Source organism: Apodemus sylvaticus, chromosome 6 (genome assembly GCF_947179515.1).
Source record: "Apodemus sylvaticus chromosome 6, mApoSyl1.1, whole genome shotgun sequence".
NCBI lineage: Eukaryota > Metazoa > Chordata > Mammalia > Rodentia > Muridae > Apodemus > Apodemus sylvaticus.
The window spans coordinates 115538921-115554369 of NC_067477.1; the positions used below are offsets into that span (position 1 = coordinate 115538921).

The following is a 15449-nucleotide window of genomic DNA, read 5'->3' on the forward strand; positions in this document are numbered from 1 at the left end:
TATCTGTGTGTGGTATGTGCACATGCATGTGGATACCTTCAGATGCCAGAAGAGGCCCTCAGATGGAGCTATAGTGGGGAAGCCAGTTTTGTTTCTCTTCCCAAAATAGGCCCTCTTCTGTGATGATGCCTGCGACAGCAGGGATTGGACGGAAGGACCATTGGCGGTGTCTGAGTAGAGGAAAACAGCGATCTGGAAAGGAAATGACTGCCAATCAGTGGTACGGGAAATGTTAAAAAGGAACACAAGTTCCCACGCTGTGCCAGGTCCTGGCAGCCACATGGCTCCAGCGGGACGTTCTCGTCTCCACAGCCTCTCTGGCTCAGCTCCAAAATCTCTCCACCCAGCTCGCTAAGTTCCCACTGGCAGGTCGCTACCACACCAGCCCCATGCTTCAAAACCCCCCACGGCCTTTGTGGTGCACATCTAGCAAACCCACACTTTACCATACCTTTCTCTCTTAAACCCAATCAAACAGCCTTGTGAAGGAAAACGCCATAAAAACTTAGCTCAGAAATAATGGCAACTCAATTGCTGGGCACAACAACTAGCACCCTAATCTTGTAAGCCATATTATATCTAAATCCTCTGGTGGCAAATAAGCTGGAGACACCAGTAGCTATATCTCGCCCTCTCACTACCCCCATCCAAAAATCCCCACACTCTCCTGCTTCCCCTCTTCCTCTGTCCAACCCGGAAGTCCTGCCTACTCGCCCAGTGATTGGCTCCTTTATTCATTAGGGGATTGGTTCACAAGAAGTCATCTGAGTATGTGACTTATTCCTTGGTCCAGAAAGCCCCTCCTGGGAAGTGGAATTAACATCAAAACAAGCAACATGAGGGCCATACACTCAGCACAGATATCTTCTTTGCCAAAGATATTCTGTCTCAGAACTCGCCAAGATGGTCAGCTATGGCTGGGTATGAAGGGGAATGAGAACACCAGGAGGCTGCAAGGGTTGGTCATCCTTCACCTGTTTTCTCCTTTTGCAACCTATCCTTTGCACAGGCCCATGTGCTGTCTTTTTAAGGGTCATATCCCCTTTCCCCTCGGGTTTCAAGGGTCTAGAGAATAAAGCTCAGGTTCGGCAGCCAGGATCCTTTTCCAGTTGTATGACGTCTATTTGCAGTCCTCTTGCATAGTCTACCCCTCTGGGCCTTTGCCTAAATTAATAAAGCCGTAAAATTGAAGTCTCTCCACAAGCCATGATCCCCAACCAATGAAAAGTCTCCCTTCCCAGGAGTCATCTCAACTGTGCCGTTTCAGAAACCACTTCCCTCATTCTCCTAGGGCTTCAAGCATCCCTCAGCTGAATAACTTATCCTGTGAGAAAGTGTGCTTACTGCCCCTTGCCAGTGATGGTGCATGTCTTTAATCCCAACACTCAGGAGGCAGAGGCAGTCAGATCTGAGTTCAAGGCCAGCCTGGTCTACAGGAAGAGTACCAGGAAGCCAGCTCTACACAGAGAAACCCCGTCTTAAAAAACAAAAACAAAAACAAAAAAACAAATGGGGGGGGGGGGGGAATGTGTACAGCAGTGTGGCAGCTTGAGTTCCACCCAAGCACACAAAGCAACATATTTTCTTAACTGTGGAATTTTCATTGCTGGTTTACCATCCATCATGCTCCCTTGCTGGCATGATTCAAGTTTTGTAGGCCGTCTAGGGTCGGGACTTTGCTGTGTGATTCCTTCAGTCTGAGGCTGAACATCTGGAACACGACATGAGCCAGAGCCTGTCCTTTCCTTGCTTGGAAAGGGAACACGGCCTGGCTGCCCTGCCATCGAGCTACTCTAGTAAGTTTTCTTAGCCTCTCAGCAGTTCTACTTTCCTCCCCCAAGTTCACATCGTCCCACACTCCTTGTCAACTAAGTTTGTTGGCCGCCAAATAGAGAGTTTAATTGCTAACAGATTACCCTTTTTTTTTTTTTTTAATTCAGGGTTTCTCTGCGTAGCCCTGGCTGTCCTGGAACTCACTCTGTAGACCAGGCTGGACTCAGAAATCCACCTGCCTCTGCTTCCCACGTGCTGGGATTAAAGGCGTGCGCCACCACGGCCAGGCTGACTACCACTTTCTAAAAGGGAAGAACACATTTATTCCTCAAACTCTTCTGAAGTGAGAACTATTTTCATTCCATCCTTCAGAAACACTGTAAAGATAAGAAAAAAGGGAATAGTCCCATTTCCAAGAGGGTCAGGGCCGAGCCCGCACCGCAGGTGCAGGGTGGGGACTTTTGCTCCGCAGGGGCGGGACCAGACGGCCGCCGTCACTCCCCAGTCCCTCGGCGAGGCGCGGTGGCGCGAGCGGACTACGAGTCCCAGGATGCTTTGCGGCGGCGGCGGCAGCAGACGTGGCACCGCGCGGAGGTTGTGCGGTCCGAAAGCCGGGAGGTGGTGGAGCCGAAGTCATGGCGGCTAGAGCAGCGGGTAGCGGGGGCTGGGAGGTGGTGAAGAGGGGCCGGCGACCTGGAGCAAGCAGCGGTGGGCGAGGCGGAAGCGGCGGCAGCGGCGGCGGTGACCGCCGGGCACTCGGGGAGGCAAATGGAGTGTTGAAATACGACCTGAGCTGTGAGTATCCGCCGCCGCCCACCTGGGCCTGGGGGTCAGGGGCGCGGCGGGCAGCTGCCGGAGCCGGGAGCAGGTCCGCGGGGGCCCCGCCACGCTGACTGGGAGCACAAGGAGAGGTGGTCATCTCCACTACGTAGGTCGGGAAGCGGAGGCCAGAGAAGCCGACTTTCGAGTCTGAGGAGACTGGAATTCCGATCTCCATCTGTTCAAGCCTTTGCACAACCGTCTCAGCTGCCCTGGCCCTCGCTGGCCAGGTGTCTGAGCCGCGGGTCAGAGGTATCTGGGATCCTACATGGAACCCCTTCTTAAATAACCAGCAGGTCTGAGAGGAGTGGATGAGAAGGCCAGCCTTGGGAGGAATGGCCCAACACACACTCCAACCAGGAATTAATTTCAGTGTCACCTGTCCCCAAAGTCTCCAGAGAGGGAGAAAAACCTTGCCACTTGTTGAGTCTAGAGTTGTCATCTCAGAACCAAGAGGAATTGTGGGTGGAGTCGGTGCTGGAAAAAGTGTGGTCCGGGTCCCATGTACTTTTTTGACTTGTTTAAGACCTGGAAGGGCCAGGGACCTGCTGTGGTGATTGAAATCAGCCACCAGGAGGGCTCTTTCCTGTTCTTCTAAGCAGCATCCAAGGAAAATGGGGCTTGGGACAGAATCTCCCTGTAAATGATTTAGGCGCCTCTACAAAGAAGAGGCCACTGTACGGTGAGTCCTGGGGTCTTAAGGGTGGCCTACTGTTTTCTACCTGTCTTCATCCCAGCGCCAATCCAGACTACAAGCACCCTTTATGAGCGTGGCTTTGAGAAAATCATGAAGCGACAGAATAAAGAGCAAGTTCCACCCCCTGCTGCAGAGTCTAAGAAACCAATAAATAAGAAGCAACCGAAGAAGGTGACAGCTGTTCCTAGCCCAAACCAGAAGCAGGGCCCATTCCGATGCCTAGAGGACGCACTAAAAGCTGTGAGTGTGCCTAGGCTTGGGGCGCAGAGAAAATGGGGACTTGGGACATTCAGGGAGGGTTCCAGACAATATGGAGATGTGGAAGGAAAGAATGTTTGCACTTAGAATAGAGAGAAAGTGGATGCTTGTCAGAAACAGGTGAGAAGGAAGATGGAAATCCCAAGAACAAGATGGAGGCATTAGAACAGCTGACTTTGGTCCTCAGTCCCACAGAAGCAGTGGTCTCGCCTCTCCTGTCTTGCCCTCTGTTCTTGTCCTGTGAGCAGGTCCTACAAGGGCATTGTAGGGGGCATTGAGATCAGCATCCTCCAGGGTCCCACCCCACACTTTCTTAGGATCTGGGTCTGGCAAAATTGTGTGGGATTCCACATTATGAAAACCTCCTTCAGCCTGGCGGTAGTGGCGCACGCCTGTAATCCCAGCACTTGGGAGGCAGAGGCAGGCAGATTTCTGAGTTAGAGGCCAGCCTGATCTACAGAGTGAGTTCCAGGACAGCCAGTGCTACACAGAGAAACCCTATCTCGGAAAAAAAAAAAAAAGAAAGAAAGAAAGAAAGAAAGAAAGAAAGAAAGAAAGAAAGAAAACCTCCTTCAGCCACTCTCCTGCCCCTGTCCTGATCCCCTTCCCCTTACAACTCACTATAGACGTCTCTGCCCCTGACAGCTAGATGTGGCAGCTCTGCAGAAGGAACTGGACAAGAGCCAGAGCGTGTTCACTGGGAACCCCTCCGTGTGGCTGAAGGACCTGGCCAGCTATCTCAACTACAAGCTCCAGACTCCACGGATGGAGCCCACGCTGAGCCAGTATCCACATGGTTAGTCCCTACCCCTGAGCTCAGATAAGGCCAAGGACATTCTCAGAGGGTTGATATTCCTAACAGGCCAGTGCCTCCACTGTTCTAATTCAGACATGTGTCTGTACACGTGCCTGGGCCTCCTTGGGGGACAGAAAGCCAGTTTCCATACAAGGACATCTGCTCCTAGCACTCACAGAGGCCAATGGCCCCAGATTATCCCTACAGCCTCGTGAGCCGGGAGCTACGTGGGATCATCCGGGGGCTCCTGACCAAAGCTGCAGGGTCTGTGGAGCTCTTTTTTGACCACTGTCTGTTCACCATGCTGCAAGAGCTGGATAAGACACCAGGTGAGCGCCCTATGAAGGACGGCCGTCTTGGCTTTCTCACTTCCAGCATGGTCATCAGTTCCCTTTTCAGTAAGAAATATGCTAATCTCCACATGTTTGGAAAGGGAAAGGGAAGGGATTAGGACTTGGACTCAACATCTGGAAATAAAAAAGTGTAGGATGGCAGGTCATATGAGTAAACCGAGAACCCATCTCTCTAGGGGAGTCGCTACATGGGTATCGCATCTGTGTTCAAGCCATTCTGCAAGACAAGCCCAAGATTGTCACCTCAAACCTGGACAAGGTGAGGCCTGGATGGTGCTGGGGACACAAGTAGGATGAGGTAACTAGACAGACTCTACATTGCTGGGCTGGGAAAGGTGTCACACATCATACGTTAGCATTCACCATGTGTGCTCTATTAGGTAAGGATGGCCCATATGTTCATTTTATTGATGGAATATCTGGGCCATAGAGGTCTCATAGCTTCCCTAGAATTGGCCAGCCAGTTTGAAACATGTAGGGGAAGCTGTCACTTGAATCACTATGCCACACTGCAGTGGAGTTCCTCTGTCCTTGACACCTACCCCACCATGATCTGTAGTGTTCGTGGCGTGCTGCCCGTTAACCTGCCCTTCCACTCACCTCCTCAGTTCCTAGAGCTTCTGCGGTCCCACCAGAGCCGACCAGCAAAGTGCCTGACCATCATGTGGGCCCTGGGGCAAGCGGGTTTCACCAACCTCACTGAGGGGCTGAAAGGTAGCAAACAGAAGCGTGGGTTGGTGTCACCTCTGACGGCCCGGTTCCTGAACCTGAGACGTCCTGCCTCTCCATTCTGCAGTGTGGCTGGGGATCATGCTGCCTGTGCTGGGCATCAAGTCTCTGTCTCCCTTTGCCATCGCATACCTGGACCGGCTGCTCCTGTGAGTAATGGGGGGACAGCGAGGGGAAGGCCCAGGGTGTCCACAAGAGGCTGTTTCGGCAAAATGGGATGCCATGACCCTGGTCTCCATAGATGCGAGGAAAATCAGGACCAGCTCCTCCCACCTCTGAGTGTGATGGTGAGGAAGGAAAGGGAGGGAGCCACTGCAGGCTGGGCCTGGGGTATAGTCTACGCCTTTCCTCTGGACACTGCTTAGCCGAGTTCATGGCTGGAGCGCCATGGCGGTTCCCAACAAGCCCGCTTCTTCTTTGTCTAGGATGCATCCCAACCTCACCAAAGGCTTTGGCATGATTGGCCCCAAGGACTTCTTCCCACTTCTAGACTTTGCCTTTATGCCCAACAACTCCCTGAGCTCCAGGTAAGACTGCTGTGAAACACGCATCCTGGAGAGGTGTTCCAGTACAGAGCCGAGCCCCAGCACAGCAGTGCATGTCCAGCCCCTCCCCCACCAAAGCCCTAGAATCACAGCTGGGAGGTTCAACAGTAGACTTTGAGGGGTCTGTGGAGCCCAGATCAGTCTTTTCAGTTGTACATCGGGAAGTTTTTAGGGAGAGAAGTTTTTTAGCTTTTGACAAACCTTGCAAGGTGCTTCTATGAACAGAGACTCAGCACCATCCACAGGCACTTAGTGACTGGGGCCAGGAGTACGCTCGCTCACGTGTTGTGTCGCAGTTCCATCTGCAGCCTGAGCCTGGCCCTCTTCTCCAGCCTGCAGGAACAGCTGTGCCAGCTCTTCCCCCGATTGAAGGTGCTGGCGTTTGGGGCCAAGCCGGAATCTTGCCTGCACACCTACTTCCCCTCCTTCCTGTCCAGAGCCACCCCTAGCTGTCCTGCTGCCATGAAGAAAGAGGTGAGGAGCCTTTCCCTGGCCGGGGCACAGCTGCAGTCAGCCGCGCCTGTTGCTCTCCCGGCCCACCCGGGGTTCTGCTCCCTCAGCCGCCTGCCCCACCCACTCCTTTAGCACAGGGGCTTGGGCCCGAGGCGAGGGAAGGGAGGAGGGTTCTCAGTGAAACCCTGACACTTAGAGACAAGATTCTTAAGCTTAAGCTGTAACTCGAGAACCACACCTACCCCATGACAGTTTCTCAGGCGTCTTGACAATATTCCTCGTGTCTTGTTACCAGACGCCCTGCGCCCTCCTTTTCACCAAACTGAGAGCCCAGCATTCTCTCCTCTGTCCTGTGTAGCTCCTAGCCAGTCTGACCCAGTGCCTGACTGTGGACCCCCTCAGCACCAGTGTCTGGAGACAACTGTACCCCAAGCACCTGTCACAGTCCAGGCGAGTGGGGGTGGGGTCGCCTGCTAGTCCACACTTTGCAGACTAGCTGGTGTGTCATCCTGGAAACAGTGGTCACTGCCCTCTAGGCTCCCACCTCGCAGTCTGAGTGAGACAGCAGCTTGTGTGGCTTTTAAAGAACTACTGTGGGCGGGGGTCTTTGAGTCCTGAGAACCTAGGAATTGGTGGGCAGAGAGGACAAGCAGGCCCAGGGGCCGCTGACTGAAAGGGGCATACTCTTCCATAGCCTGCTGCTGGAGCACCTGCTCAAGTCCTGGGAGCACATTCCCAAGAAGGTAAGGAACTGAGAGGGTGTGAGGGCCTGGGGTTTGTCCTGGTTCTTGGTTTGTGCCCCTTAACCGCTGTCCCCCCTTTCCTGTGCCTTTGACATGAATGTGAAGCAAGATGGAGCCAGGGCTTGGCTCTAAACACAGCTCTTGGTCTTCTGTAGGCACGGAAATCTTTGCAAGAAACCATTCAGTCCTTCAAGCTTGCCAACCAGGAGCTTCTGAAGAAGGGCAGTGGCAGCAATGAGCATGTTCTCACCTGTGACACAGCCTGCAAGGTGTGACAGCCTCCAGCCCACCCAAAGTCCTTCGTGTGTCTTGACACCCTGGGATAGATTGGGTCGCGTCTTTTGTCTCCCCCATCTGTAGATCCCCCACTCCCTCGAGCTTATATGCAGGCCTTGCTTGCGGCTTATACTAGGAAGCGAGGATTAGCCCTTCCCCCTCTGAACACTCATCTCTGTCTTGTCAGGGCTTGTTGCAGCAGGCACGGGGTCCTCGGCCACCCTGGACCCGGCTAATCGTGTTGCTTCTGGTCTTTGTGGTAGGATTCCTATGTCATGACTTTCGGTCACACAGCTCTTTCCAGGGTAAGGAGTGGTTTGTCATCTGGGAAGAGAACATGGTGGGGGACACAGAGCTATGTGTAACATCTCTAAACTACGCTTGTCCTAATGAATTTTCAGTGCTACAGAGCAAACACTCCACCTCAGATAGACCAATTATATTAGTACTTTCCAAGAAAGAAACGGTTATAAATTTACATCACTTGTGTACATGTTTTCTCCTTTTAACTTCTGAGGGAGAACAATTTAGCCTCAGATTAAGATCATAGCTAGTAGGATCAGAAAGAGGTAGCCAAACATGCTTGCAAACATGACAGCCTGGGTTCCTTCCCCAGGGTACCAACTCAACACAACTCCTGCCCTCTCTGCATGCATGCCATGGCATGTGTGCATGCATGCACTAAATAAACTAGTACATGTAATTTAAAAACAGAAGATCACAGCAAGTAAAAGCACAGAGTCAAACCTAAGGTTTTCTTGCTTCCAAGTCCAAGCCCCCACCCAGTGTCCCGTTCTTCCAGTTCCCGACCCAACAGAAGGTATTCAGCCCTTCCGGCCAAATCATCTTCCAAACCTATCTACTTGAACCCAAGAGCACATGAGTGTGCTCCACTGCCTCACTGTGCCACCCAGGGACCTGGAGTGTCTGTCTTCCAAGTCCTTGCCCCTGCTCCCCAGCTCACTGTGCTCCCTTTGCAGCCTCCCTCACCGGCCGGTGGCTTCAATCATCTGGTCTCTTGCCTATTGGCCAGCAAGTGTGTGCCAAGCTCCACTCCTACAGCCTGCAAAGCTACCAGTGAGCTGCTACCGAGGAGGGCAGGGCGGTGCCCTGGGCAGGGCCGGTGGGGTGGGCAGTGGGAAGAACTGAGTATGCCCCTGTCCCTCCTCCTCCCTCTTTTGGCTGTTCTTTGGTAGCATTTTTGGCTAGGGGAAACTTAGGGTACACCTCTCTCCCTCTGATTTCTCCACAGCTGGCTACAGGAGACTTTGCCAGCCTGTGGCTCCCACCTGCTTGCCGTGGTACAGCCCAGTTTGCAGCTGGCCTGGACACACATCTATGCCATATTCAGCTTCCTTTCTGCCCACTGTGCCTCCTACCTTGCCTGCTTCAGTGATAGCCTGACTGGCTTCTTTCAGAGGGTAAGTTGGAGATGAGGAGTCCGAAGAGCATCCATCCTCCCAGGGACAGAGTTCCTTGAAGGGAACAGTTCAGCATGGTTGGAATCCTTGGGACGGGACAGTGGCCCTCAGCATCTTACCTACCTCACCCGCTGTGCATGGTCACACTGCAGGTCCAGCTCCCTGAGGCCCTGCAGCAGCTTTTCCAAGCCTTGAAGGAGCTGTTGCTGCTTTTCTACCACGGCGTGCTGTTGCCTGCGTGGCACTTGCTGCTTGCAGCCCTGGCCCAAGTCCAGGAGCATTGCCACGAGGCCTGCAGGTAAGGCTTTCACTCTGCTCCCTGGGAACAAAGCTACACATTGATTTTATTACAGTCACTCTGGAAAGGGGGTTATGGTGTAAGCTGCAGCCCCACAGCATGGGCTAACATAGTCCACACTTGATCCCCACTGTCTCAAACGTTCTGCTTTTCTCCTAGAGGGGACGTGACCTGGGACTGCATTAAGACACAGTTCAGCCAAGCTGCCCAGTGGACCTGGCTCTGCCTGCAGGATGTCACAGTGGCTTTCTTGGACTGGGCACTCACCATGATATCCCAGCAATAGACCCTGCCTGCCTGGCCACTGGTTTCTGTGGTGGGCGAGGTACTGAGACTGCTGGGGGTAGAGGAGGCGGCTCTCTCTTCACTTGGTGCCTGAGTTCTGCCTCGTAGGTGTGAGGCCAGATGTCTCTGCCTCCCTTGTCCATCTGAAGGAGACTGGGCCGGAGCTTCTCAGTCTCCCGCCCACAGGTCTATGAGGTATCTCAGGCCCAGTTGCACAGCATCCAAGCCTTCTCTGGTCTGGGAGCCTCTCTCCACCCTTCCCCTCTATCCTCCATCTCATCACTCAAGCAGCCACAGTCCACCTCCAAAGAAGGGAAGTAGCCGCCTTCCCCTGTCCCTGCTCATGACTTAAAACACAGCAGAAGAAAGGAAAGCACTTGAGAAGGGCCAGCACCACAGTGGGCAGCAGCGTCACTTCTGCCAGCAGCCTGGGTGACCGTCAGTGGACATGCAGGCCGTGTGGGTAGGCCTGTTACCTCGAAACACCCAGAACAAGCATGCCTTCCAACGAGGCCACTTGTCCCCTGCTCTGTCAGTGCCCTGGCTTCTTAATTCCATTCTGCTCAGTGCTGGGGCTCCTCTCTCTCTGTCAGAACGGTCCACAGCAGCACAGTCCACCTGAAGGAAGAGCAGCGCCCACCATTCCCTCAGCCTGCTGAAGGGAGCCAGCTCCTGGGGAGAATAAAGGACACAGACTGGATTTCTAGCTCTCCTTTCTGAATCTTCATGTGGGACTCCCCAGAGTCTGGGGACAGAGCAGAGCCTTGGCCTCTGCCGGGGGCTTCTGGAGCTTCTGGCAGAGCGACTGCCGTCCCTTACCATGCAAATCTACCTTCCCAGCAGTCGGTCGGCTTTAGTGATTCTTGTCTGACTTAGCAATTATTCCTATCCAAAAATTTGCCTCTGTGATTGGAAAGGCAGGAGCAGAGCTGGGTGGGCTCCCAGTCCTGAACTTACTGGCTCGTTTTATGAGGCAGCAGGTTTAGAACTCCAAGAGAACGAATCCAGGGCTTAACACCAGTCCTCATTTTGGTTTGAGATAGTTCCGTTGCACGAGTGCTCATCTCTTGGGCTCTTGACAACTAAGAAGTGCTACTCCTCAGGCTGCTTTGTTCCTGGTGCTTCGTGGGCAGCACCGTAGACAGCCACTTCCTTTTACAGCCCCTCTCCTGTGGCCTGGAGATGCCCTGGCCCTCCCCCAAGGGAAATGAAGGTAGCAAGTTTAGAACCATTGAGACCCAGTTTGTAGGCCCTGGCCTTTGGCTCTTGCCCGTTTTTTTAGGAAGTAAGTAGAGGAGTGGCTTGCAGGCCACCTGGCGCTCAGTCATGACCTGTTGTTCCTAGGGAGAGAAAGCTCTGCCCAGCCAAGGACCAAACAGCCTGCTAGGTCAGATTGTCCAGCTGCCCCACGTGTTCTGTGTGTTCTTGTCAATCGGCCACAAACAGTTCACCCTACCTCGTGTTGGAGACGACAGCCTGGAGCAGCCACCGCACACATGACAGGGCTGTCCCAAGAGTTTAAGAAGGCTAGCCTGATTTTTTTTTTTTAATCCAGCAACCTTAGCTATGCTGCTGTGCTCTGCTGGCTTCTAGTCTGCAGTGATTTAACTTGGGTTCATAATTTCTGGTATTAAAATCCTAAATGCAGCATTTTTTTTCAGTTTAGATCAGTTGACATCTCCATGGTGCATTATGGGGACACTAATACCAACTTTATTTGGCTCTATAAGCCTATCGGGAAAAGGAGCTCTTGTTCAGTTGTTCTGCCCCAGATGGGGATAGCACAACCCTTTTCCTGTCTGTAGAATACCACCTGTTCTCCATTAAGGCGAAGCCAGACAAGCAGACGTTTCGTTTTTTACAGAGCTGTCAACAAATCTGAGTCCAAGATGAGCTAGTAAATGAAACCAGTGTGAAGCCCAGACTATTCCAGTGATGATGACAGTCCCCAGTGACGACTGGCTAGGAGGGAAGGAGGCTGACCTCAGCTACACCTCACGCCACTGAAGTTCCGTGGGTGACCCGAGGAAACTGAAGGGCAGTCGATTGTCCCACTCAGACCCGGTTCCTCTCAGACCCGGGCATGATGAGTCACTGCTCAACAGTTCTGTTGTGTCAAGTTTCTACCTTTCTTTGCTATTTTCAAGTCCTTGGCTTGCCTTTTAGGTAAGGGCAACCTGGTGGCTGCCTGACAGATAATGGACAGAAAATGTGGCTGGGCTCACACCCGCCCGCGGCACTTGTCGGTTCATTCTCACATCCTAATCACCACCGCCCTAGTGTGGCTTGCTTTCCACAGTGATGGGCATTCTGTCCATTAAAAACATCCCGGTTGTCCTTCGCATAGGTATCTATATGTTGGGTAGCTTTTGAGCACTTTATTGCCATCTAAGAGCTATGAGACCTGTGAATGCTTAGTGAGCCACTCTTACTGTAAGGGTTTCCCACCATTCAGGGTATGGGTGAATAGTTAGCGTGCATTTTGCCCCTTTAAAAAAACTAATGTACTGAGCCGGGCGGTGGTGGCGGCGCACGCCTGTAATCCCAGCACTTGGGAGGCAGAGGCAGGCGGATTTCTGAGTTCGAGGCCAGCCTGGTCTACAGAGTGAGTTCCAGGACAGCCAGGGCTACACAGAGAGACCCTGTCTCAAAAAACCCAAATCAAAAAAAAAAAAAAAAAAAGGAACTAATGTACTGAGCTAGCCAATGTGGTGGTGGTGGTGTTCCTTTACTCCCAGCACTCAGGAGGCAGAGGCAGGTGATTGAGTGAGGCCAGCCTCATCTACAAAGTAAGTTCCAGGACAGCCAGGGCTACATAGAGAAACTCTTCCTTCTTTTCTTCCTTCCTTTTTCTTTCTTTGAGATTTATTTATTTTATATATGTGAGCACACTGTAGCTATCTTCAAACACACCAGAAGAGGGCATCAGATCCCATTTCGGATGGTTGTGAGCCACCATGTGGTTACTGGGAATTGAACTCAGGACCTCTGGAAGAGCAGTCAGTGCTCTTAATCGCTGAGCCATCTCTCTAGCCTGAGTAACCTTATACTCAAAATACTATTAGTAAGTGATGTTAGCACACAGGTAATTTTTTTTTTGAACAACTGTAATTTAACAACAGTTTGAGATTTGAGTGTCACCACCACATACACACATGCATACACACGCTCACATGCTTCTCCACCATTGGTGTTTTCACCAGTACAGAAGTGTACATGTGATGATCTGAGCCTACACTCAACCACTACCCAAGGTCTGTAGCTTGGACACATTTCCTTCCATAGTAACTTACATGAAAAGCCTATTGTGTACCCAAGGGAGATAGCTCAGTGGTCAAGAGCAACCAAGTTCAGTTCCCATCACTCACACTGGAGGCCTCACAACCATCTGCAGCTCCAGCTCAGGCTCCTTGATGCCTTTGGTGTCAAAAGGCACCTTCACTCATGTACAGCCACACCCAATGACAATCACTCTTACACGTATGATGGCGTGTGTCCACCACTCACAGACAGACTTCACGACCTGAGAATGCCCTGGCCCCCCCTGTACTTCCCACAAGCCACTGGAGGCCATTGGTCTTTATAATCGCCAGGTTTTTGCCCACACTGCCATGGTATTGGTAACTGCACATATTTTAAATTATAATCTCCCCTACCACAGAGAAAGGTTTCTGTTCCAAACGAGAGCCGAGGAGGGTTCAAAGGAGGTAAAATCCTTAACTCGCCTTTTAAGCATCAGCCAGCAGAACTAACAACTTGGGAAGGAAGCTGGAAAGGAAGACAGAGCTCATTTTGATGAGTGGTTTCTGTTACATTTACCACGCTCCTATTAAACCACATACTCTTAAGTTTTCTGGATCACAGCCGCGTCTCTTGGTGGTTTGGCTCTGTCTGCCCACTGCTATGGGGCCTGGCATTATAGTGCATGACACGGGGACAGAATGCTACCTTGAAGGGCTGTCTCAGTAAGGAGTTGAAAGTGGCCTAGAAATCTCTTGAGATCCCAGCAGGAAAATCACCTGATCCTTGTGTGGCTGGACGCTGCAGAAGGTGGTGTGTGGTCTCCACATTATTAGATGCCACTTTACTGTCCTCATCAAGGGTGGGTGGAGGAAGTGTCATTATCCCTACAAGTTGGGACAGGAGACAGGGCAAGGTGAATACCAGCCGCAGTGTGATGGTGGGTTGTGCTCAGTATCTGAGGTCGGTGGGAAGTCGTTGAAATTTCTCACCACAGGGCTGGAGAGATGGCTCAGCGGTTAAGAGCACTGCCTGATCATCCAGAAGTCCTGAGTTCAATTCCCAGCAACCACATGGTGGTTCACAACCATCTGTAGTGGGACCTGATGCCCTCTTCTGGTGTGCATGAAGGCTACAGTGTAATAGACCATTTATGTAAGTGATAAAGCCAAAGCTCACTGAAGCTCAGCTTTTGGGACTATATAACAACTGACACCATTAAATATGAAGAGCAGAGGCAGGAAGATCCGTGAGTTCAAGGTCAGCCTGATCCACAGAGTGAGTTTCAAGACAGCCAGGGCTACAGAGAGAAATGTCTTGAAAAAAAAAAAAACCACAATAATGATGATGTTAGGCACACTTCTAATTCTAGCACTTGTGGGATGGAGACAGGAGGCTTGATGTCAAGGTCGTCTTCCGCCTGGTTTACTAGAAACACTTTGCCAAAGACCCTGTCTCCATACTGTCGTACCAGTGCTCAAAGTATGGTCAGAAAGCCTCTAGGGGTTCTATGAATTCAAGACTGTTCTCTAAGATTGTGCTCATACTGCTAAGATGCCATTCACCTTTGTGACTGAGCTGAGCACAGGGGGTTTAACCACAAATAAAACCACCAGGGCGTGGCTGGGAGGCCAGGCAATGCTCTCCAAGTGTGAGTCCTCTGGAGTCCTTTCCCTTGAGTGTCCTCAGTGGAGGACATGCTGTGACACCACGGTGGTGACCAGAGTTCATGAACTCACCAAACAGAAGAACTCGGGGCTTTTGAGAGACTTAATCATTGTCAGGAAACCTGAAACAGTCTCAAATAATATAGGGAAAAACAATAAAGGATTCCTCCTCGAGTGGATATATGAGGGTTAGAGCAACAGCTAGCATGTATGTAGCATTTTCCCAGATCGGCTTTTTAAAAATTCTTATCTATGGTGTGTATACATGTGTGTGTGTGTGTGTGTGTGTGTGTGTGTGCACGTGCATGCCATGCATGTACAGGCACATAGAGAGGCCAGAAGAGGCCACTGGGGTTCCTGAAGCTGGAGTTACATGCAGTTTTGAGGGCACCAGACTTGAGAGCTGGAAACTGGTCTCTGGCCCTCTGTAAGAGCAGTAAGTGCTAACTGCTCGGGATCTCTGCAACCCCTACTGAGATCACCTTGATGGTGATGGTGACCGTTTGCTGTTTAGAACTTTGGTTCCTGCAAAGATCTTTGTAGAGAGGGCTATTGTGAGAATCTTAGAAAACTGAACGTTGAAACCAAATCTCATATTTTATGCCATAAATACAAAACCAATCTCATTGTTAAAAAGCTCTGATGAAGCAGTGGACTAAGCTGACTTTATCAGAAGTTTTGATGATCGGAAGAATGAGCCTTTCAGCTTTGTCACCCACTTTCAAATTGCAGTAGCCTCCACTATGAATTTAAGAATCGTAGGTTCCAGGGCTGGCCAGAGATGGCTTAGCAGTTAGGAGCACTGACTGCTCTTCCAAAGGTCCTGAATTCAAATCTCAACAACCACATGGTGGCTTGCAACCATCTGTAATGGGATCCAATGCCACCTTCTGGTGTGTCTAAAAACAGCTACAGTGTACTCAGAAAATAAGTAAATAATTAAAAAATAACAATTGTATATTTGTGGGGAAAATTGGGATTTGGGGGGATTTTCATTGGGATTTTGGTAGGAATTGCATTGGTCTATATATTTGTCTAAGTTGGACTGCTATTTAAACAATATTAAACCTTCCAAACCAACTGGCATGTGTTTCCA

General features: G+C 51.3%; 1 protein-coding gene across 1 annotated transcript; it reads left to right on the forward strand.

Moving 5' to 3' along the window:
• Window positions 1-2356: 2356 nt before the first annotated feature.
• Tmem214 (transmembrane protein 214) lies at window positions 2357-10146 on the forward strand. The gene is made up of 17 exons (XM_052186227.1): window positions 2357-2568; window positions 3330-3529; window positions 4193-4343; window positions 4538-4672; window positions 4873-4955; window positions 5305-5410; window positions 5493-5574; window positions 5851-5952; window positions 6303-6444; window positions 6782-6873; window positions 7118-7166; window positions 7322-7435; window positions 7630-7747; window positions 8423-8519; window positions 8695-8863; window positions 9016-9161; window positions 9321-10146. The coding sequence occupies exons 1-17, from the start codon at window positions 2409-2411 to the stop codon at window positions 9445-9447; spliced, it is 2073 nt and encodes a 690-aa protein (XP_052042187.1). The 5' UTR covers window positions 2357-2408; the 3' UTR covers window positions 9448-10146.
• Window positions 10147-15449: the final 5303 nt, after the last annotated feature.

Coding starts and splice junctions, on each gene's coding strand:
- Tmem214 (XM_052186227.1), top strand. CDS start 2,409: ATGGCGGCTAGAGCAGCGGGTAGCGGGGGCTGGGAGGTGGTGAAGAGG. Junction 8,520..8,694: donor TACAGCCTGCAAAGCTACCA/GTGAGCTGCTAC, acceptor ATTTCTCCACAG/CTGGCTACAGGAGACTTTGC. Junction 8,864..9,015: donor TGACTGGCTTCTTTCAGAGG/GTAAGTTGGAGA, acceptor GTCACACTGCAG/GTCCAGCTCCCTGAGGCCCT.